Source organism: Amblyraja radiata, chromosome 2, assembly GCF_010909765.2.
Source record: "Amblyraja radiata isolate CabotCenter1 chromosome 2, sAmbRad1.1.pri, whole genome shotgun sequence".
In the NCBI taxonomy this organism is placed as follows: domain Eukaryota; kingdom Metazoa; phylum Chordata; class Chondrichthyes; order Rajiformes; family Rajidae; genus Amblyraja; species Amblyraja radiata.
In genome coordinates this window covers 122,679,902-122,703,425 of record NC_045957.1, presented here as the reverse complement: position 1 = coordinate 122,703,425, position 23,524 = coordinate 122,679,902, and the positions used below count along the sequence as shown (strand labels likewise).

Sequence of the window (23,524 nt, the reverse complement as noted above, 5' to 3'; positions counted from 1 at the left end):
TCGAGACCCTTCCTTAGACTGAACAACAGAGGCACGTGATGCCCAGAACTGAACATAATACTCAAAATGTGGCCTGGCCAACATCTTATATAACTGCAACATGACCTCCCAACTTCTGTACCTAATATATGTAGGAAGGAACTACAGATGCTGGTTTAAACCAAAGATAAACACAAAATGCTGAAGTAACTCAGCGGGACAGGCAGGATCTCTGAAGGGAAAGAATGGGTGACGATTTGGGTCGAGACCCTTCTTCAGTCTGAATTTGAAAATAAATTCCATGACAGCACTGAAGTCTACATAACTGATGGAGAAAATAGGGTTAATAATATCTCTTCAATAGCACTGACTACATTCTTAACATGGGACAAAATATTGTTGTGGGAATGATATAAGAAAGCTCTTAAATAAGTTTTATTTTTGGGAGCAGGCTCTGCAAATTAAAAGTATTGCAAAAGACTGTACTGTATATTACACCACTTTTATCATTATGAATGAATGATACTTTATTATGAATTATATTTTATTATCCTGGGAGACATGTCACAGTGAGATCCTTTGTTTTCCATACACATGGTATACAAAGAGTCGTTATGTAAAGGGTGCCGACTAAAATCTATCTAGCTCTGCCTTAACAATATCTATTGACTTGACCTCTACAGTCTTCCGTGGCAAAGAATTCCAGATTCAACACACTCTGACTAAAGAAATTCCTCCTCATCTCCTTCCTAAAATAACGTCCTTTAATTCTGAGGCTATGACCTCTGGTCCTAGACTCTCCCACTAGTGGAAACATCCTCTCCACATCCAAGCCTTTCACTATTCTGTATGTTTCAATGAGGTCCCCCCCTCATTCTTCTAAACTCCAGCGTAAACAGGCCCAGTGCCGACAAACGCTCCTCATAGGTTAACTTACTCACCCTTGGTGGGATTGGTAGTCATAACTAAGTTATAATCATAGATGCTGCCGCACCCGCTGAGTTTCTCCAGCATTTTTGTCTCCCTTCAATTTTCCAGCATCTGCAGTTCCTTCTTAAACATATAACCATAATATTACCACGAGTGTCAACTTGAGAAAAAAGACATATCTGTTTCCCTCAATTTTATAAATGCTTGCAATAAGAAAGTCATTCAGCACAGAAACAGACCCTTTGGGCCAACTCGCCAATGCTAAACAAGATGCCCCAAGATGCTAAACTATACCACTCCCCCCCAGGAGTAGGCCATTCGGTCCTTCGAGCCAGCACCGCCATTCAATGCGATCATGGCTGATCATCCCCAATCAATGAATATTTTTATGGTGGAGATTGACAGATTCTTGATTAGTAAAGGTGTCGGGGATTTTGGGGAGAAGGCAGGAGAATGGGGTTGAGAGTGAAAGATAGATCAGCCATGATTGAATGGCGGAGTAGATTTGATGGGCCGAATGGCCTCATTCTGCTCCTAGAACTTATCAATTTATAAAGTTGAGTCCGCGACGACCAGCGACCACCCCGTACACTAACACTAAAAGATTCTATCGACAGTTAAAATTTAGTTTAGTTTAGAGATGCAGCGCGGAAACAGATCCTTCAGCCCACCGAGTCCGTGCCGACCAGCGATCATCCGATGCGCTAACATTATTCTACACACTAGGGAACAATTTACAATTTTTACCGAAACCAATTAACCAACAAACCCGGATGTCTTTGGAATGAGGGACGAAACCGGAGCACCAGAGAAAACATACATGGTCACGGGTCTATGTATCTATCTATGAACGTGCAAACTCCGCACAGACAGCACCCTTGGTCAGGATGGAACCCTGGTCTCTGGTCATTGATGATCATAGATACATAGAAAATAGGTGCAGGAGTAGGCCATTCGGCCCTTCGAGCCTGCACCACCATCCAATATGATCATGGCTGATCATCCAACTCAGTATCCCGTACCTGCCTTCTCTCCATACCCCCTGATCCCTTTAGCCACAAGGGCCACATCTAACTCCCTCTTAAATATAGCCAATGAACTGGCCTCAACTACCTTCTGTGGCAGAGAGTTCCAGAGATTCACCACTCTCTGTGTGAAAAAAAAATTCTCATCTCGGTCTTAAAGGATTTCCCCTCTATCCTTAAGCTGTGACCCCTTGCCCTGGACTTCCCCAACACCGGGAACAATCTTCCTGCATCTAGCCTGTCCAACCCTTTAAGAATTTTGTAAGTTTCTATAAGATCCCCCCTCAATCTTCTAAATTCTAGCGAGTACAAGCCGAGTCTATCCAGTCTTTCTTCATATGAAAGTCCTGACATCCCAGGAATCAGTCTGGTTACCACTGATATCATTGGTTACCACTTCACTAACGTGAATGCACCTAGAGACAAAACTGAGTTGCAAGTAAATGACGCGGACAGAACGCATTCAAAATAAATGTCACAGAATTTTTATTTAATTTAAAGCAAAAACATTCAAAGAAACAGTTCTAAATAAAATCTCCCAAACACGGCAAAGAAGTAAAATGATTTTCTGAAGCACCTTGACAAGAGTCCAACTTTAGTCCCCTGCTTCATACCTGAAAGTATTAAACGCACAGTTAGTGTTCCACTCCCAGCATAGAGCAATACTACCACACTCAATTAAACACATGCTGGTCATTACATTTAAAATACTTCCTAGGTTGTTATTTTAAAACACTTGTTGGAAGCTATTTGTAGAAACAAAGAACTGCAGATGCTGGTAAATACGTAAAAGGACCCAGAGTGCTGGAGTAACTCAACGGGTCAGGCAGCATCTGTGGAGAACATGGATAGGTGACGTTTCACAAAGTGCTGGAGTAACTCAGCGGGTCAGGCAGCATCTGTGGGGAACATGGATAGGTGACGTTTCAGAGTGCTGTAGTAACTCAGCGGGTCAGTTACTGGGGTCAGCATGGATGGGTTGGGCTGAAGGGCCTGTTTCTGTGCTGTATGACTCCAGGACTCTAACTCAACTGGAGTGTCATGTAGGTGTTTCATTTGATGTCGTCCTGTGAGGGCCTACGTGCCCGCATAGCGCTCAGTTGCAGCTAAACATCTCAACACTGCGATGTAGCGTTGAGCCAGGACTAGAGGGTGTGAGCTGCAGGGAGAGGTTGAGTAGGCTGGGACTCCATTCCTTGGAGCGCAGGAGGATGAGGAGTGATCTTATAGAGGGGTACAAATTCATGAGAGGAATAGACGCTCAGAGTCTTTTGCCCAGAGCAGGGGAATCAAGAACCACAGCACGTTGGTTTAAAGTGAGGGGGGGAAAGATTTAATGGAATCTGAGGGGTAACTTTTTCACACAATGGGTGGTGGGTGTATGGAACGTGCTGCTAGCGGAGGTAGTTGAGGCTGGGACTATCGCGACGTTTATGAAACAGTTACTTGGATTCAGGTTAATGGATAGGACAAATTTGGGGGGATATGGGCCAAATGCCGGCAGGTGGGACTGATGTAGATAATAGATAATAGACAATAGGTGCAGGAGTAGGCCATTTGGCCCTTCGAGCAAACACCGCCATTCAATGTGATCATAGTTGATCATCCCCAATCATTCCTGCCTTCTCCCCATATCCCCTGACTCCACTATTTTTAAGAGTCTTATCTAGCTCTCTCTTGAAAGCATCCAGAGAACCTGCCTCCAACGCCCTCTGAGGCAGATAATTCCACAGACTCACAACTCTCTAGATGGGGCATGTTGGCCGGTGTGGGTTTAGTTTGGTTTAGCAACGAGGTACAGTGAACAGCTTTGGTTTGGTTGAATTTAGTTTAGTTCAGAGATACAGCGCGGAAACAGGCCCTAACAAGTCCACGCCACAACAAGTGGTGCAGCAGGTATTGTGAAGGCATTTCAACTGTGTCGCTTTTAATCTTGACATCAGCATTTAACCTGCTGGTAAACCACAAATATCCTGCCGTAACCTTGCTTACTCTGTTGGTTTTGCTCAGGGTTTACTCCCTAGACATTCAGATCAATATATTTTCCGTTCCTCAGGGCGGGACAGAAGGACTAGAGCTACAAGCTAATAAAAGGTCAATTTAAAACTTAACCACGCTGTTATCAGGCAACTGAACCATCCTTCCAACATCTAGAAAGCCGTGCTGAACTGTTCTCTACCTCATTGGAGACCCTCGGACAATCTTTGATTGATCTTTCCCTTGCACTAAGTGAAAACAGGTGTTTAGAAACTTTTGCAAAGTAATTAAAAAGAAATAACTGAAATGTCACATTTACATCAGTATTTAAACCCTTTACTCAGTACTTTGTTGTTCTGGCAGTGATTACAGCCTCAAGTCTTCATGGGTATGACGCTGCAAGCTTGGCACACCTGTATTTGGGTAATTTCTCTCATTCTTCTCTGCAGATCCTCTCAAGCTCTGTCAGGTTGGATGGGAAGCGTCGATGCACAGCTATTTTCAGGTCCCTCCAAAGATGTTCGATCGGGTTCAAGTCCGGGCTCTGGCTGGGCCACTCAAGGACATTCACAGACTTGGCACGTCTTGGCTGTGTGCTTAGGGTCGTTGTCCTGTTGGAAGGTGAACCACAGCCCCAGTCTGAGGTCCAGAACGCTCTGGAGCAGGTTTTCATCAAGGATCTCTCTGCACTTTGCTCCGTTCATCTTTCCCTCAATCCTGACTAGTCTCCCAGTTCCTGCCGCTGAAAAACGTCCCCACAGCATGATGCTGCCACCACCATGCTTCACCGTAGGTATGGTATTGGCCAGGTGATGAGCGGTGCCTGGTTTTATCAAGACGTGACGCTTGGTATTGAGGCCAAAGAGTTCAATCTTGGTTTCAGAGAACCAGAGAATCTTGTTTCTCATGCCTTTTGGCAAACTCAAAGCGGGCTGTCATGTGCCTTTTACTGAGGGGTGTCTTCTGTCTGGCCACTCTACCATAAAGGCCTGACTGAGGGAGTGCTGCAGATATAGTTGTCCTTCTGGAAGGTTCTCCCAGCTCCACAGAGTGACCATCGGGTTCTTGGTCACCTGAAGGCCCTTCATCCCTGATTGCTGTTTGGCTGGGCGGCCAGCTCTATGAAGAGTCCTGGTGGTTCCAAAGTTCTTCCATTTAAGAATGACGGAGGCCACTGTGCTCTTCGGGACCTGCAATGCTGCAGAAATTGTTTTATACCCTTCCCCAGACATGTGTCTCGACACAATCCTGTTTCGAAGGTCTACGGACAATTCCTACATCTTCATGGCTTGGTTTTTGCTCTGACATGCACTGTCATCTGTGGGACCTTATATAGACAGATGTGTGCCTTTCCAAATCATGTCCAATCAATGTAACTTATAGGCAATAGACAATAAGTGCAGGAGTAGGCCATTCGGCCCTTCGAGCCAGCACCGCCATTCAATGTGAACATGGCTGATCATCCACAATCAATACCCCGTTCCTGCCTTCTCCCCAAATCCCCTGACTCTGCTATATTTAAGAGCCCTATCTAGCTCTCTCTTGAAAATATCCAGAGAACTGGCCTCCACCGCCCTCTGAGGCAGAGAATTCCACAGACTCACAACTCTCTGTGTGAAAAAGTGTTTCCTCAACTCCGTTCTAAATGGCTTACCCCATATTCTTAAACTGTGGCCCCTGGTTCTGGACTCCCCCAACATCGGGAACATGTTTCGTGCCTCTAACGTGTCCAATCCCTAAATAATCTTATATGTTTCAATAAGATACCCTCTCATCCTTCGAAACTCCAGAGTGTACAAGCCCAGCCGCTCCATTCTCTCAGCATATGACAGTCCCACCATCCCGTGAATTAACCTTGTAAACCTACGCTGCACTCCCTCAATAGCAAGAATGTCCTTCCTCAAATTTGGAGGCCAAAGCTGCACACAATACTCCAGGTATGGTCACACTAGGGCCCTGTACAACTGCAGAAGGACCTCTTTGCTCCTGTACTCAACTCCTCTTGTTATGAAGGCCAACATGCCATTCGCTTTCTTCACTGCCTGCTGTACCTGCATGCTTACTTTGATTGACTGATGAACAAGGACCCCCCCCAGATCCCGTTGTACTTTCCCTGTTCCCAATTTGACACCATTTAGATGGTAATCTGCCTTCCTGTTTTTGCTACCAAAGTGGATAACCTCACATTTGTCCACATTAAACTGCATCTGCCATGCATCTGCCCACTCACCCAACCTGTCCATGTCACCCTGCATTCTCATAGCATCCTCCTCACAGTTCACAATACACAATATACAATACAATTTATTTGTCACTTGAACCTCATAGAGGCTCAAATGAAATGTTGTTTCTGCAGTCATACACACAAGAAAAAAAGACCCAAGACACAACACAATTTACACAGACATCCATCACAGCGCATCTCCTCCTCGCTGTGATGGAAGGCAAAAAAACTTATCTCTCCCCTGCACTCCCCATTCCCCTCCCGATGTCAGAGTCAAACCCCCAGCGGGCGATGGCAATTGTCCCGCGGCCATTAACGCCGCGCCGGGTGATGCAAGGCCCTGCTCCGGGTCTTGTTGTTGGAGCCCCCGGCGGGTGCTGCCACCCAGTTCACACTGCCACCCAGCTTTGTGTCATCTGCATATTTGCTAATGTTACTTTGAATCCCTTCATCTAAATCATTGATGTATGTTGTAAATAGCTGCGGTCCCAGCACCGAGCCTTGCGGTACCCCACTAGTCACTGGTCATTTACCACTGGTGGACTCCAATCAAGTTGTAGAAACATCTCAAGGATAATCAATGGAAACATGATGAACCTCAGCTCAATTTTGAGTGTCATAGCAAAGGGTCTGTGATATTTCAGTTATTTCTTTTTAATTACTTTGCAAAAATTTCTAAACACCTGTTTCCGTTTCTTCATTCTGGGGTATTGTGTGTAGATTGATGATTAAAAAATTAATCAATTTTTAAATAAGGCTGTAACGTAACAAAATGTGGAAAAAGGGGTCTGAATACTTTCTGAATGCACTGTGGCTCTCAGCATTGTAGCGCATCAGTTCCAGAGACAAAGTCCAATGTCCGCAATGGGGTTAGAGGTTAATCGGACAGCACCCTAGCTTATGGAAGGACCGTTCAGAAGTCTGATAACAGAGGGGGAGTCGCTGTTTAGTTTAGTTTAGAGATACAGCAGGGAAACAGGCCCTTCGGCCCACCGAGTCCGCGCCGACCAGTGATCCCCGTACACTAAACACTGTATTACACATTCTAGGGACAGTTTTACAATTATACCAAGCCAATTTACCTACAATCGGTAGGTCTTTGGAGTGTGGGAGGAAACCGAAGATCTCGGCGAAAACCCACACGGTCACGGGGAGAACGGACAAACTCCGTACAGACAGCACCCGTAGTCGGGATCGAGCCCGGGTCTCTGGCGCTGCAAGAGTTGCAAGGCAGCAACTCAAGTCTAGTGGTGCGCGCTTTCAAGCTCCTAGCTGATAGCTTGTCCCTCTCCAACCTGTACCGTGGAAAGTAACTAAGGATCGCTACCCTTCCAAACCTGAATTGAAAACGGCAATTTTATTTTCCAGACGTCATCTTACTGTGAGAGGCGTTTACGCAGTTCCTTCACTTGCTCGTTCTTTTTCGTTAATAATTCTTTCATATTGCGGTAAGCGGCAGTTTCTTGGAACTTTTTCTCCAGTTCCTGTGAATAAAATTGACGTTTCATTGAAACAGTGGCGCTTAAAATATCGTTCAAACAAAATATTTACAACAAAACAGCAACATTGAATTAACATTTCAGATATACTGGGGAACATTGAATTCCCTAATTTCAAGTAATATTGCCCATAAGTGGGGCGGCACGGTGGCGCAGCGGGAGAGTTGCTGCCTTACAGCGCTTATACCACTGGAGACCCGGGTTCGATCCCGATTATGGGTGCTGTCTGTACGGAGTTTGTACGTTCACCCCGTGACCTGCGTGGGTTTTCTCCGAGATCTTTGGTTTCCTCCCACACTCCAAAGACGTACAGGGTTGTAGGTGAATTGGCTTGGTATAATTGATAAATTGCTCCTAGTGAGTGTCAGGTAGTGTTAATATGTTAATCGCTGGTCAGTGCAGACTCGGTAGGCCGAAGGGCCAGTTTCCGCGCTGTATCTCTAAACTAAACTGAAGGAGATGAGGAATTTCTTCAGCCAGAGGACAGTGAATTTGTGGAATTCATTGCCACAGACGGTTGTGGAGGCCAAGTCAATGGATATTTTTAAGGCGGAGATAGATTCTTGATTAGTACAGGTGCCAAGGGTTATGGGGAGAAGGTAGGAAAATGCGGTTGAGAGGGAAAGATAGATCAGCCATGATTGAATGGCAGAGCAGACTCGATGGGCCGAATGGCTACGAGATGAACTTTTCACTCCTCATCTGACGCCCTTTGGTCTCCTCATCACCTCGGACCTTTATCCACCCAGCTGGGAACAAACCCCCCCCCCTCCCACCACCCTCAACTGTATCCTCCGCTCATTCACCAGTACTTGTCCTACCATTACCCCCGAGCTCTAACCTGGCTGACCCAACTCTACACTAGGGCCATACAGACTAACTCCATCCCAAAGATATGGCGGACAGCAAAAGTCATTGCTATACCAAAACCTGGCAAAGACGAAAAACTACCAGCAAGCTACCGCCCAATCTCTCTACTCTGCGTCCCACTCAAAATCTTAGAACGCCTTATACTACAACGTATATCTCCAGGAGTAGAAGAGATTCTCAGTGTGGATCAGGCAGGTTTCCGCAAGGACCGCAGCACAGGAGAACAAGTTCTGGCCCTAACCACCTGCATTGAAAACGGCTTCGAGAACAAACTGAAGACCGGGGCAGTGTTCCTTGATCTCACCGCAGCCTATGACACTGTGTGGCACAAAGGCCTCCACCTAAAACTCACCAAAGCACTCCCTGCCTGGGCATCAGAAACCATCAAATCTCTGCTCTCCAACCGCAGGTTCAGAGTTCACCTTGGACAGAACAAGAGTGCATGGAGAATACAGAAGAATGGGCTCCCGCAAGGGTCAGTTTTAGCCCCAACCTTGTTCAACCTTTACACAAATGACCTACCCACCACCAAATCCCGCAAATTCATCTATGCAGATGACATCTGTTTGGCCTTCCAAGCACCAGATTTTGGTACATTGGAACAGGTGCTCAATGAAGACCTTGCTAAACTGGACGAGTACTGCAAAACCTGGCGCCTAAAACCAAGCCCAGCAAAAACGGTCTCTAGTGTGTTCCACCTCCATAATGCAGAAGCCACAAGAGAACCAAACATCTATCTGAGCAGGACCAAACTGAAGTATGCCCCCACTCCAACCTACCTCGGAGTGACCCTTGACAGGACCCTATCCTTCAAGGAACATCTTAAAAGAACAGCAGCTAAGGTGAAGTCCAGAAACAATCTCCTCAGTAAGCTTGCTGGCTCAAAGTGGGGGGCAGCAGCCCCCACACTGCGCATTTCAGCACTAGCCCTTGCATTTTCTTCAGCCGAATATTGTGCCCCTGTTTGTCCAGGTCATCCCACACACACCATGTGGATACCCAATTGAACTCAACAATGAGGATCATCACAGGAACAATCCGCTCAACACCACTCCCCTGGCTCCCTGTCCTATCCAACATAGCCCCTCCACACATCCGGCGAGTAGTCCTCACTCAAAGGATGCTCCAAAAGACCAAAAACTCCCCTCATCTGCCAATTCACATGGACATCTTCAACCCACCCACTGCTCGACTTCCATCTAGACGACCAATTTGGAAGAACCCACCACCAGCTGATTTCACCATCCAATCAGCTTGGAAAAGGGAATGGGAGTCCAAGGACGTCCCAAATAAACATCTGGTGTCAGACCCCACCCTACCGGTCCCTGGCACCAATCTCCCAAGGAAGCAGTGGACGACGCTGAATAGATTCAGGACTGGACATGGCCCCTGCTTGGCCAGCCTTCACAAATGGGGCAGCAGTCCAACCCCATGGTGTGCTTGTGGAGAGCAGCAAACAATGCAACACATCATTGAAGCATGCCCTCAACAAAGACTCAAAGGAGGACTTGTCACCCTTCATACAGCAGATCAAGAGGCAACTGCTTGGCTAAAGGACTTTGCATTCGCTAAATAAATTACCTCTCCTATCCAGCTTTCTTCCCCCTACTACAGGTTGCCTGAATAAGGGTCCCGACCCGAAAGCTCTCCTGTCCATTTCCCTCCACAGATGCTGCCTGACCTGCTGAGTTCCTCTAGCACTTTTGTGCTTTGCAAAATGATTTTATCAGTCAGGGATTGCCAACTGTTTTATAATGATGAGCGGTCGCCTCTGACTTCTCTTGGCAAAGCCTACTTTGGCACTAAGCGCGCGCTGAGGAACAAGAGATTGACTGCTCGATTACACGCTGCTGCACCTTTACCTGCCACAGGAATATAATTGTGGCGGAGGGGCTCAACAGTATGAACATCTAATTCTACAATTTTAGATAATACACCAGACTGAGCCCCCTCAATCTTTCCTGCCCCCCTCCATCTCGAGCTGCATCTATTTTTTCCCACATCCCACAGGGAAAACAGGAAGGCAGATTACTATCTAAATGGTGTCAAGTTGGGAAAAGGGGAAGTACAACGGGATCTGGGGGTCCTTGTTCATCAGTCAATTAAAGTAAGCATGCAGGTACAGCAGGCAGTGAAGAAAGCGAATGGCATGTTGGCCATCATATCAAGAGTTGAGTATAGGAGCAAAGAGGTCCTTCTGCAGTTGTACAGGGCCCTAGTGAGACCACACCTGGAGTATTGTGTGCAGTTTTTGTCCCCTAATTTGAGGAGGACATTCCTACTATTGAGGGAGTGCAGCGTAGGTTTACAAGGTTAATTCCCGGAATGGCGGGACTGTCATATGCTGAGAGAATGGAGCGGCTGGGCTTGTATACTCTGGAGTTTCGAAGGGGATCTTATTGAAACATATAAGATCATTAAGGGTTTGGACACGCTAGAGGCAGGAAACATGTTCCCGATGTTGGGGGAGTCAAGAACCAGGGGCAACAGTTTAAGAATAAGGGGTAAGCCATTTAGAACGGAGACGAGCAAACATCTTTTCAAAGAGAGTTGTGAGTCTGTGGAATTCTCTGCCTCAGAGGGCGGAGGCCGGTTCTCTGGATACTTCCAAGAGAGAGCTATATAGGGCTCTTAAAGATAGTGGAGTCTGGGGATATGGGGAGAAGGCAGGAATGGGGTACTGATTGGGGATGATCAGCCATGATCACATTGAATGGCGGTGCTGGCTCGAAGGGCCGAATGGCCTCCTCCTGCACCTATTGTCTATTGTCTATTTAGAGTATTGTGTTCAGTTTTGGGCACCATGTTATAGGAAAATGTTGTCAAGCTGGAAAGATTTACCAGGATGTTGCCAGGACTCGAGGGCCTGAGCTATTGGGAGCGGTTGAGCAGGCTGGGACTCTATTCCTTGGAGCGCAGGAGGATGAGGGGTGATCTTATAGAGGTATACAAAATCAAGAGAAGAATAGATCGGGTAGACGCACAGAGTCTCTTGCCCAGAGTAGGGGAATCGAGGACCAGAGGACATAGGTTGATGGTGAGGGGGAAAAGATTTAATAAGAACCTGAGGGGTGATTTTTTCACACAAAGGATGGTGGGTGTAAGGAATGAGCTGCCAGAGGAGGTAGTTGAGACAGGGATTATCGTAACGTTTAAGAAACGTTTAGGCAGGTACATGGATAGGACAGGTTTAGCGGGATATGGGCCAAACGCAGGCAGGTGGGCCTAGCGTAGATGGGGCATGTTGGTCGGTGTGGACTCAAGGCTACAGCATAACATCACAACTTCTGCCACTTCAATGACCACTGATGAAGGCCAATGTACCTAAAGAGTTATTTAGTTTAAGTTAGTTTACAGATATAGCGCGGAAACAGGCCCTGAAGTCCACACCGACCAGCGATCTCCGTACATTAACACTTTCCTACACTAGGGACAATTTTTTAATTTATACCAAGTCAATCAACCTACAAACCTGTACGTCTTACGAGTGTGGGAGGAAACCGGAGTTTTCGGAGAAAACCCACGCAGGTCACGGGGAGAACGTTCAAACTCCGTACAGTCAAGCACTCATAGCCAGGATGGAACCCGGGTCTCTGGCGCTGTGAGGCAGCAACTCTACCGCTGCGCCACCGTGCCGATTTAATGAAGAGGTTTGCGATACGAACCTTCTCGGCCAGCAGGAGATCTTCTTGTACTTTGAGCAGATCGTGTTTGGTGGAAATGAGATTGTCCTCTAAACTCTTCTGGTTCTCACTGCTCATGTTCAGACTCTTCTCAAAATCCGCCCTCAGTTTTGCCAGTGATGTCTCCAGGTCTGACACCTCCTGCATTTTTAATTTGGGCTAAGAGAAAGATTGAGATACCTCATCATTTGTTTTGGACAAAAGTACAAGAAAAGGCCAATGGAAAGTGAAATGCAGTTGAATGCACAAATTACATCCATTGTGTGCTTTAAGCACCAGTGATATTCATTGAAGTCCAAGATGATTAAGTAATACGTACCAATATACCATACAGGTAGGCACCAGGAAGTAAATAAATTTATATTAAAATATGACTGTGCAAACACGTAAAAGACAAAAATAACATTTACAAAAGCAATTTTTTTTTGGTAACTTGGTTTAAAACAAACATTTCAAATTTTTATATAACACACCATATCTTCAACATCAAAGTTTTTTTGGAATGCATTACCAGAATTAAGTTAAATTCAATAAGAGCAAAGAGTACATTACAAATTCTGAAACCTCAGGATCAAACAAATTTATGATACTGGAAGAGACCACCCTGTACGCAAATGCTATTCGGTCTAAACACAGAGTGCTGGAGGGTCTCAGCGAGCCAGGCAGCATCTGCGGAGGGAATGGACAGATAACGTTTCAGGTCGGGACATTTCAGAGTCTGAGGAAGGGTTTCCGATCCAAAGTGTCATCTGTTCATTTGCTCCACAAGATGACCTGACCTGACCTGAACCATCCTCGGAGATCTTCTCTGCACCCTTTCCAGCTTGACATTTCTCCATAACATGGTTCCCAGAACTGAACACAATACTCTAAATGTGGTCTCACCAATGTCTTATGCAACTGCAATATGATCTCCCAACTTCTATACTCAATACTCTGACTGATGAAGGTCAATATGCCAAAAGCCTTTTTGACCACCCTATCTACCTGTGATGCAACTTTCAACAAACTATGTACCTGTACTCCTAGATGCCTCTGTACAACACTCCCCAGAGGCTGACCATTCACTGTGTAGATCCTGCCTGTGTTGGACATCCCAAAATGCAACACCTCACACTCCTCTGTGTTAAATTCCATCAACCATTCCTCAGCCCACCTGGCCAATCGATCCAGATCCTGCTGCAATCGTTCACAACCATCTTCACAATCTACAATACACTTTAGTGTCTTTTGCAAACTTGCTAACCATGTCATGTACGTCCTCATCCAAATCATTGATATAGATTACAAATAGCAATGGGCCCAGCACTGAACCCTGAGGCACACCACTCGTCATAATCCTCCAGTCTGAAAAGCAACCTTCCACCATCACCCTCTGCTTCCTTCCATCAGCCAATTTTCTAAAGTAAAGTAAGTTTTCCAAAAGGTCTGAAGAAGGGTCTCCTATTCCTTCTCTCCAGAGATGCTGCCTGTCCTGCTGAGTTACTCCAGCTTTTTATTTCCATCCATTCAGCTATCTCTCCTTGAATCCTTGAATCCCGTGGGATCGAACCTTCCAGAGCAGCCTACCATACAGAACCTTCCCAATAACCCTTTCTGGCTTAAGACCTCCCTTCACCACCTCCAGTTTAAATTCCATTTGGAATATTTTGGAGGACCAAGAAACCAAGAACCAAGAATGCCATTCTGAAATCCATGTGGACAACGTCTGCAGGTTTGCCCTCACCGACCTTTTTGGTCACATCTTCAAAAAACTCAATTCACATTTGTGAGACACAACCTCCCACGTACAAAACCATATTGACTATCCCCAATCAACCCTTTGTCCATCTAAGTGCATGTATATCCTACCCCTCGGAATACTCTCTAGTATTCTGTAGTTCCGAGTCTTTTTCCTGCAGCCCTTCATGAAGAGAGGCACAACATTCGCCTCCCTTCAGTCTTATTGAAGGACTCGTCGTGTCAGCCAGGGCTCCTGCAACTTCCTCTCTAGCTTCTCAGTGTCCTCAGATACATCTGATCAGGGCCGGGAGATTTGTCTATCTGTTCATCTTTAAGTGGCGCAGCTATGCCGGCAAAGAAGCGCAGCTGGTAGAGCTGATGCCCCACGGCACCAGAAACCCAGGTTCCATCCTAACCTCGGGCGCTGTCTGCATGGAGTTTGCACGTTCTTTGGGACGTGTGTTTCTTCCCACGTCCCAAAGAGGTGCGGGTTTTGCAGGTTAATCGGCTCTCTGTAAATTACCCCCTGGTATGTAGGGAGTGGATGAGAAAGTGGTTTAACGTAGAACTAGTGTGAATGGGTGATCGATGGTCAGCATGGACTCGGTGGGCTGAAGGGCCAGTCTCCATGCTCAATCTCTAAACTAAACTCTCTTCAATGGAGATCCTCCCTCCCCATGCATCTGGTGAACCTTTAGTGCATTCCCTTGACAACAAAGTAGAGAGATTAGATCTGTGTTACAGAATTGTGGAAGTAGCCCAGAATCACACAAACCAACCTCCCTTCCATTGACTCCATCTACACCTCACACTGCCTCGGCAAGGCCAGCAGCATAATCAAGGACCAGTCGCACCCCCGGCTACTCCCTCTTCTCCCCTCTCCCATCGGCAAGAGGTACAGAAGTGTGAAAACAAACGCACACCTCCAGATTCAGGGACAGTTTCTTCCTGGCTGTTATTAGGCAACTGAACCGTCCTATCACCAACTAGAGAGCAGTGCTGAACTACTATCTATCTCATTGGAGACTTTTGGACCAATTTAATCGGACTTTACCTTGCACTAAACATTGTTCCCTTTATCATGTATCTGTACACTGTGGACGGCTCGATTGTAATCATGTATTGTCTTTCCGCTGACTGGAGAGCACGCAACAAAAAAGCTTCCCACTGTACCTTGGTTCCCACGACAATAAACTAAACTAATGAACCAGTTGCAGTCTCACCAGGGTCTTTTGGCAGCTAATGAATGAATGAATGAATAAGTTTATTGGCCAGGTATTCACATACAAGGAATTTGCCTTGGTGCTCCGCCCGCAAGTGACAACACGACATACAGTGACAGTTAGGAATGACACATAAAACATTAATATTAATAAACATTAATAAGATATATATTAGCTGTTCCGGTTTATAACTTTGTGTGATTTGTGTGCAAGGTACCCGAGTCCCTCAACACCAGATTTTTTCATCGTTTAACATTTAAAACATCCTCTGCTTTTCGACTTTTTTCTCCCAAAGCGGACGATTCACCTTTTCCCAGGTTACATTCTATATGCCGCAGTCTCACCCATTCACTTAACCTGCCTGCATCTTTTGAAAGTCTCTCTGCATCGTACTGCCACCTAGCTTTTCACCATTAGTGAAATGTAGATATATCATTTTGTGTAAATTGTCCCCAGATAGGGAGGTCACGGAGGCGCAGCGGTGGAGTTGCTGCCTTATAGCGAAAAACAGCGCCAGAGGCCCGGGTTCGATCCTGACAACGGGCGCTGTCTGTACGGAGTTTGTACGTTCTCCCCGTGACCTGCGTGGGTTTCATCCGAGATCGACGGTTTCCTCCCACACTCCAAAGACTTGCAGGTATATAGGTTAATTGGCTTGGTAAATGTGTAAAAATTGTCTCGAATGGGTATAGGATAGTGTTAATGTGCGGGGATCGCTGGTCGGCGCGCACCCTATGGGCCGAAAGGGCCTGTTTCCGCGCTGTATCTCTAAACTAAACTATATAGCACAAAATGCTGGAGTAACTCAGCGGGTCAGGCAGGATCTCTGGAGAAGGAGTGGGTGACGTTTCGGGTCGAGACCCTTCTTCAGACTCTGAGTCAGGGGAGTGGGAAACGAGAGATATGGAAGGGTAAGGTGCGAAAACGAAAGATCAAAGGGAACAAAGTTCAAGGAAAATGCAGAATAGATCATTGTTAGCGAGGGGAAGCTGACAACGAGTCATACAACGTACAATTTAATAGGGAGGACAACAAGGATGGAGGGGAGGGATGGAGAGAGGGAAAGCAAGGATTACTTGGTTAGAGAAGTCAATGTTCATACAGCTGGGTATAAGATACATCATACTTAGAGACATAGACAATAGGTGCAGGAGTAGGTCATTCGGCCCTTTGAGCCAGCACCGCCATTCAATGTGATCATGGCTGTTCATCCACAATCAGTACCCTGTTCCTGTTTTTCCCCCCATATCCCTTGATCCCTTCAGCCCTAAGAGGTAAATCTAACTCTCTTGAAAACATCCAGTGAATTGGCCTCCACTGCCTTCTGTGGCAGAGAATTCCACAGATTCACAACTCTTTGGGTGAAAAAGTTTTTCCTCATCTCAGTCCTAAATGGCCGACCCCTTATTCTTAAACTGTGACCCCTAGTTCTGGACTCCCCCCAACATTGGGAACATTTTCCCTGCATCAACCCTGTCCAGTCGTCTAAGAATTTTATATGTTTCTATAAGATCACCTCTCATCCTTCTAAATTCCAGCGAATACAAGCCCAGTCGACCCATTCTTTCTTCATTGATATAGATTGTGAACAGTTGGGACCACAATAATCCTCCACTAGAGATGCTGCCTGTCCCGCTGAGTTATCTTCAATTTAAACCAGCATCTGCAGTTTCTTCCTACACAGTCCTCCACTCATCACAGTCTTGCATCTGAAAAACGAGTCATTTGTGTCCACTCACTGTTTCCAGCTCAGAAATACATTTTTCTATCCAATTTAGTCAAAATGCTGGAATAACTCAGCGGGACAGGCAGCATCTTGAGAGAGAGAAGGAGTCACCTATTCCTTCTTTCTCTCCAGAAATGCTGCCTGACCCCTGCTGAGTTACTCCAGCATCTTGTGTAAATTGTCCCTAGTGTGTTTCAGTTAGTATCATGTGCGAGGGTCGCTGGTCAGTGCGGACTCGGTGGGCCGAAGGGCCTGTTTCTGTGCTGTATCTCTAAACTCTAGAGTAAAGAAAGCAAACACAATGCCAGCATTTATTTCAATCATCATCATCGTTGGAAACATTAGCGACGCAGTGGTGCTGGTTTCCAACGGGAACGGTGACGGAAGCACCACACATCTCTGTCCTCCAGTTCCTGTGGACTTCTGCCGCTGGAAGTACAGGATTCAGGTGTGTGTGTGTGCTTTATCATCGTTCCTTACAATGCCGTGTACGACAGTGATCACAACTTCTACTGAAGTGTGGATGGCCGTCAGCTCGCTAGAAGCTGATGACGTATGACACTCTATAACTTGGCCCGGCAGATTGGGCGAGGATCTGGTTCTTATAAACAACATGCTCTGCAAATGGCATAGCACTCAAGCACATACAAAGGGATAAAAATAATCGTCAAATATTAAAATGTAAATACTGGGACATTTGAAGTCGTCATAGAGTCATACAGCACGGAAACAGGCCCTTCGGCCCAACTTGCCCATGCCGACCAAGATGCTGATCTACACTAGTCCTACTTGCCTGCATTTGGCCCATACAACATCTCAATCTTTCCGATCCACGCACCTGTCCAAATATCTTTAAATGTCGAAGTGTTTAAAATGAAATAGGCACTTGCTGTGATAGTTAATCAGATTATTGATGGGAAACATCTACGGAGAGATGGGTCAAATGCAGAAATAGAACTTGCTTAGATAGGCATCTTGGTTGAATGGGCTTTTTTTCTGTGCTGTAATGTCTCTTGGTTACTTGAGGGACACATTCACATCCTGGACCACAAAGAAAATCAGAGCAAGGAGTGAAGAAAGTGATTCGAGGGGGTTTTTCAATTGTAAACTGTAAATTGAAAAATGGATGTTGTCAATTGTAATTTTTCAAAGCCAAGCTTGCAAGTCTTTTATTATAAGGATGTTCAGGAGAAAGAACAAAAGGCGGGTAAATGGAACAGAGAAGCAAAACTACTTCAAGAGAGTCCTTATTTAAGAAGGAACTGCAGATGCTGGAAAATTGAAGGTAGATAAAAATGCTGCAGAAACTCAGCGGGTGAGGCAGCATCTATGGAGCGAAGGAAATAGGCGATGTTTCGGGACCCGAAACGTCACCTATTTCCTTCGCTCCATAGATGCTGCCTCACCCGCTGAGTTTCTCCAGAATTTTTGTCTACCTTCTGTCCTTCATCAGACAGAGTATTGAGTGTAGAAGTTGGGAGGTCTACAGTTACACAAGACATTGCTGAGGCCGCTTTTAGAGTATTGTGTTCAGTCTTGGGCACCATATTATAGGAAAGATGCTGTCAAGCTGGAGAGAAGATTTACGAGGATGATGCCAGGACTCGAGGGACTGAGCTGTCGGGAGAGGTTGAGAAAACTAGGACTTTATTCCTTGGAGCACCGGAGGATGAGGGGTGATCTTATAGATGAGTACAAAATCATGAGAGGAATAGATCAGGTGGGTGTACGGTCTTTTGCTGAGAGCAGGGGAATCGAGAACCAGAGAACATAGGTTTAAGGTGAGGGGGGATAGATTTAATGAGAACCTAAGGGATAACTTTCCTTCCACACAAAGGGTGGTGGGTGTATGGAATAAGCTGTTAGAGGAGATAGTAGAGGCTGAGACTATCCCAACTTTTAAGAAACATTTAGACAGGTACATGGATTGGACAGTTTTGGAGGGATATAAACATAGAAACATAGAAATTAGGTGCAGGAGTAGGCCATTCGGCCCTTTGAGCCTGCACCACCATTCAATATGATCATGGCTGATCATCCAACTCAGTATCCCGTACCTGCCTTCTCTCCATACCCCCTGATCCCTTTAGCCACAAGGGCCACATCTAACTCCCTCTTAAATATAGCCAATGAACTGGCCTCAACTACCTTCTGTGGCAGAGAATTCCAGAGATTCACCACTCTCTGTGTGAAAAATGTTTTTCTCATCTCGGTCCTAAAAGATTTCCCCCTTATCCTTAAACTGTGACCCCTTGATCTGGACTTCCCCAACATCGGGAACAATCTTCCTGCATCTAGCCTGTCCAACCCTTTAAGAATTTTGTAAGTTTCTATAAGATCCCCCCTCAATCTTCTAAATTCTAACGAGTACAAGCCGATATGGGCCAAATGCGGCAGGTGGGACTAGTGTAGCTGGGACATGTTGGTCGGCATGGGCAAGTTGGGCCGAAGGGCCTGTTTGCACGCTGTATCAATCTAGATGAATGGTCTTCACCTAGAAACGCAGCGAGTCAGGCAGCATCTGTGGAGAACATGGATAGGTGACGTTTCATACAGTGTTGGAGTAACTCAGCGGGTCAGGCAGCATCTCTGGGCAACATGGGTAGGTGACGTTTCGGGTTGGGGCCTTTCAGACTGAATGCGGGGAGGAGAAGAGAGAAGGGGCAGGACAAAGTCTGCCAAGTGATAGGTGGGGACTAGTTACTCCTTTCCATTCGAGCCGCATAATGAGTGATAGCTACATTCAGTGTGAAGAAGGACCCAGACACGTACCGCCACCTATTGATGTCCTCCAGAAATGTCGCCTGACCCGCTGAGTTACTCCAGCACTTAATGTCTTATGTGAAATCCTTATTTCAATAACGGTCTCCTCCTTATGTTTGCAGCTGCAGCTAAGTGAATAAAAAGGTCCACAATTTACAGCTGGCACCTAAACTAGGTGCCATTGCAATGCTTAAGAAACATTTGGACAGGTACACGGACAGGATCGGTTTAAAGTGATATTGGCCTAACGCAGCCAGGTGGACTAGTGTGGATGGGGCATGTTGGCCGGTGATAGAGAGTGTGGTGAATCTGTGGAATTCATTGCCACAGCAGGCTGTTGAGGCTAAGTCAATGGACATTTTTAAGTCAGAGAAAGATAGATTTGAATGAATAAGTTTATTGGCCAAGTATGTACACGTACAAGGAATTTGCCTTGGTGCTCCGCTCGCAAGTACCAACACGACATACAGTAAACCATTAAGAATAAAACATAAAACATTAAGAACAAATGTAGTTTAGTATAGTTCTTGATTAGTACGGGTGTCAGGGATAAAGGGGAGAAGGCAGGAGAATGGGGTTGAGAGGAAGAGATAGATCAGCCATGATTGAATGACGGAGTAGACTTGGTGGGCCGAATGGTCTAATTATGAAATCACTTATGAAACAACAGGTAATACAGCCGGATGTAACTTTTTTCATTCATGATAAGTCAAGAGTCAACATTCCAACAGATATTAGTTACTATTCCAGAACCAGAATAAGGAGTAAGCCATTTAGAACGGAGATGCGGAAACACTTTTTCTAACATAGAGTTATGTGTGTGGAATTCTCTGCCTCAGAGGGCGGTGGAGGCCGGTTCTCTGGATACTTTCAAGAGAGAGCTAGATAGGGCTCTTAAAGATAGCGGAGTCAGGGGATATGGGGAGAAGGCAGGAACGAGGTACTGATTGGGGATGATCAGCCATGATCACATTGAATGGCGGTGCTGGCTCGAAGGGCCGAATGGCCTACTCCTGCACCTATTGTCTATTATCTTATTTGTTTAGTAGTAAGCTAGTTATTATTAAGATAATAGTTATCACTTATTAATAATGGTTTTGTTTGGTTTAGAGATACAGTGCGGAAACAGGCCCTTCGGCCCACCGGGACCCCACCAACTAGCTATCCTCGTATGACTGCACTGTCCTGCACACACTAGGGATAATTTGCATGTACACCAAGCCAATTCAGCTATAAGCCTGCATGTCTTTGCAATGTGGGAGGAAACCGGAGCTCCCGGAGAAATAGCACGCGGGTTGCAAGGAGAACGTACAAAAAACTCCGTACAGACAAGCACCCATAGTCAGGATCGAACCCAGGTCTCTGGCGCTGTAGGGCAGCAACTCTACTGCTGCGCCACCGTGCTGCCCATAGTTATAGCTATTAATAATAGTTATTGTACCGAGGCAAAAGTAACTATTATTAGATAATGGTTATTACATAGAAACATAGACAATAGGTGCAGGAGTAGGCCATTCGGCCCTTCGAGCCAGCACATCCATTCAATATGATCATGGCTGATCATCCAACTCAGTATCTTGTACCTTCCTTCTCTCCATACCCCCTGATCCCTTTAGCCACAAGGGCCACATCTAATTCCCTCTTAAATATAGCCAATAAACTGGCCTCAACTACATTCTGTGGCAGAGAATTCCAGAGATTCACCACTCTCTGTGTAAAAAATGTTTTTCTCATCTCAATCCTAAAAGATTTCCCCTTTATCCTTAAACTGTGACCCCCTTGTTCTGGACTTCCCCAACATCGGGAACAATCTTCCTGCATCTAGGCTGTCCAACCCCTTTAGAATTTTGTAAGTTTCTATAAGATCCCCCCTCAATCTTCTAAATTCTAGCGAGTACAAGCCGAGTCTATCCAGTCTTTCTTCATATGAAAGTCCTGACATCCCAGGAATCAGTCTGGTGAACCTTCTCTGTACTCCCTCTATGGCAAGAATGTCCTTCCTCAGATTAGGAGACCAATACTGTACGCAATACTCCAGGTGTGGTCTCACCAAGACCCTGTACAACTGCAGTAGAACCTCCCTGCTCCTATACTCAAGTCCTTTTGCTATGAATTCTAACATACCATTCGCTTTCTTCACTGCCTGCTGCACCTGCATGCCTACTTTTAATGACTGGTGTACCATGACACCCAGGTCTCGTTGCATCTCCCCTGTTCCTAATCGGCCACCATTCAAATAATAGTCTACTTTACTGTTTTTGCCACCAAAGTTGATAACCTCACATTTATCCACATTATACTGCATCTGCCATGCATTTGCCCACTCACCCAGCCTATCCAAGTCACCTTACAGCCTCCTAGCATCCTCCTCACAGCTAACACTGCCCCCCAGCTTCGTGTCATCCGCAAACTTGGAGATGTTGCATTCAATTCCCTCGTCCAAATCATTAATATATATTGTAAATAGCTGTGGTCCCAGCACTGAGCCTTGTGGTACCCCACTAGTCACTGCCTGCCATTGAGAAAAGGACCCGTTTACTCCTACTCTTTGTTTCCTGTCTGCCAGCCAGTTCTCTATCCACATCAATACTGAACCCCCAATACCGTGTGCTTTAATAACCCCAATACCGTGTGGTTTAGTAGTTATTAACATAATGTTTATAGCATACTTAATAGTTATGATCTTAATACTCGATCATAGTTCTTACCTTAATACTTACTTCAGGATGCAATGGTCAGTCAAGATATCAGGTCTAATACTATGACATATTTCTGATAGACACAAAATGCTGGAATAACTCAGCGGGTCAGGCAGCATCTGTGGAGAACATGGATAGGTGACGTTTCACAGAGTGCTGGAGTAACTCAGCGGGTCAGGCAGCATCTGTGGAGAACATGGATAGGTGACGCTTCACAGAGTGCTGGAGTAACTCAGCGAGTCAGGCAGCATCTGTGGAGAACATGGATAGGTGACGTTTCACAGAGTGCTGGAGTAACTCCGCGGGTCAGGCATCATCTGTGGAGAACATGGATAGGTGACGTTTCACAGAGTGCTGGAGTAACTCTGCGGGTCATGCAGCATCTCTGGATAGACGGATCGGGTGACGTTTCAGGTCGAGACCGCTGAGTTACTCCAGTATTTTGTGTCTATCTTTGGTGTAAACCAGCATCTGCTGTTCCTTCCAACACATATTTATGATACCTATATTGGAAAAATAATGCCTACAAGACATCTAATTAAAAACTTCTAAATTTGCCTTACCTCTTGGTCCCCTTGGGCTTTTTCTAAATCCTTAAGAACTCGCTCTAATTTGAACTTTTCATCCAATGCATTTGTGGCCTAGAATTCCAGTGATTAAAAATGGTCAGACGTTTCAAGAAACAGATAAGACAGCTGTAGCATGAGATCATTTCTCGGTCATCAACAATCAGGGTGATAAATCACGTTACCTGTGTTTCGATAGTTTTTAGTCTTGCCTTCAGCTTATCGTTCTCCTCTTGGAGTCGTGTGATCTCCTGCACAAATAAAGGTCAAGCTCAGTCATTCTCGTCGCAGTTTACTTACTCTGTATCAAACAAGAATTTGGTTCAAGAATGTGTATCAAGTGATTTCAGTGGAAGATAAGACATAAAAAGCTGGAGTTATGGGGCCTGTCCCACTTGCGCGACTTTTTCGGCGACTGCCGGCACCCGTCATAGGTCGTCGCAGGTCGGTGAAAATGTTCAACATGTTGAAAATCCAGTGGCAACTAGAACAAGGTACAACTCTTTGGGCGACTACTCACAGCCATACAGGCTTCACCCCGCAACATAGAAACCTAGAAAATAGGTGCAGGAGTAGGCCATTCGGCCCTTCGATCCTGCACCGCCATTCAATATGATCATGGCTGATCATCCAACTCA

The 23,524-nt window shown here is 45.7% G+C and overlaps 1 protein-coding gene across 2 annotated transcripts in view; it reads right to left on the bottom strand.

Annotated features, from left to right (window-relative positions):
* Window positions 1-2,396: 2,396 nt before the first annotated feature.
* Window positions 2,397-23,524, bottom strand: part of lztfl1 (leucine zipper transcription factor like 1) — a 45,384-nt gene continuing 24,256 nt past the window's right edge. The window contains exons 6-10 of one of the 2 annotated variants that reach the window (XM_033014825.1): window positions 23,072-23,137; window positions 22,884-22,961; window positions 12,170-12,346; window positions 7,516-7,619; window positions 2,397-2,548 (exon numbers count right to left, since the gene is read on the bottom strand). In XM_033014825.1, coding sequence (XP_032870716.1) covers window positions 2,530-2,548; window positions 7,516-7,619; window positions 12,170-12,346; window positions 22,884-22,961; window positions 23,072-23,137 — 444 coding nt within the window. In that variant the 3' untranslated portion in view covers window positions 2,397-2,529. The remainder of the gene's footprint in view (window positions 2,549-7,515; window positions 7,620-12,169; window positions 12,347-22,883; window positions 22,962-23,071; window positions 23,138-23,524) is intronic. The other variant, XM_033014833.1, reaches the window with a different exon arrangement.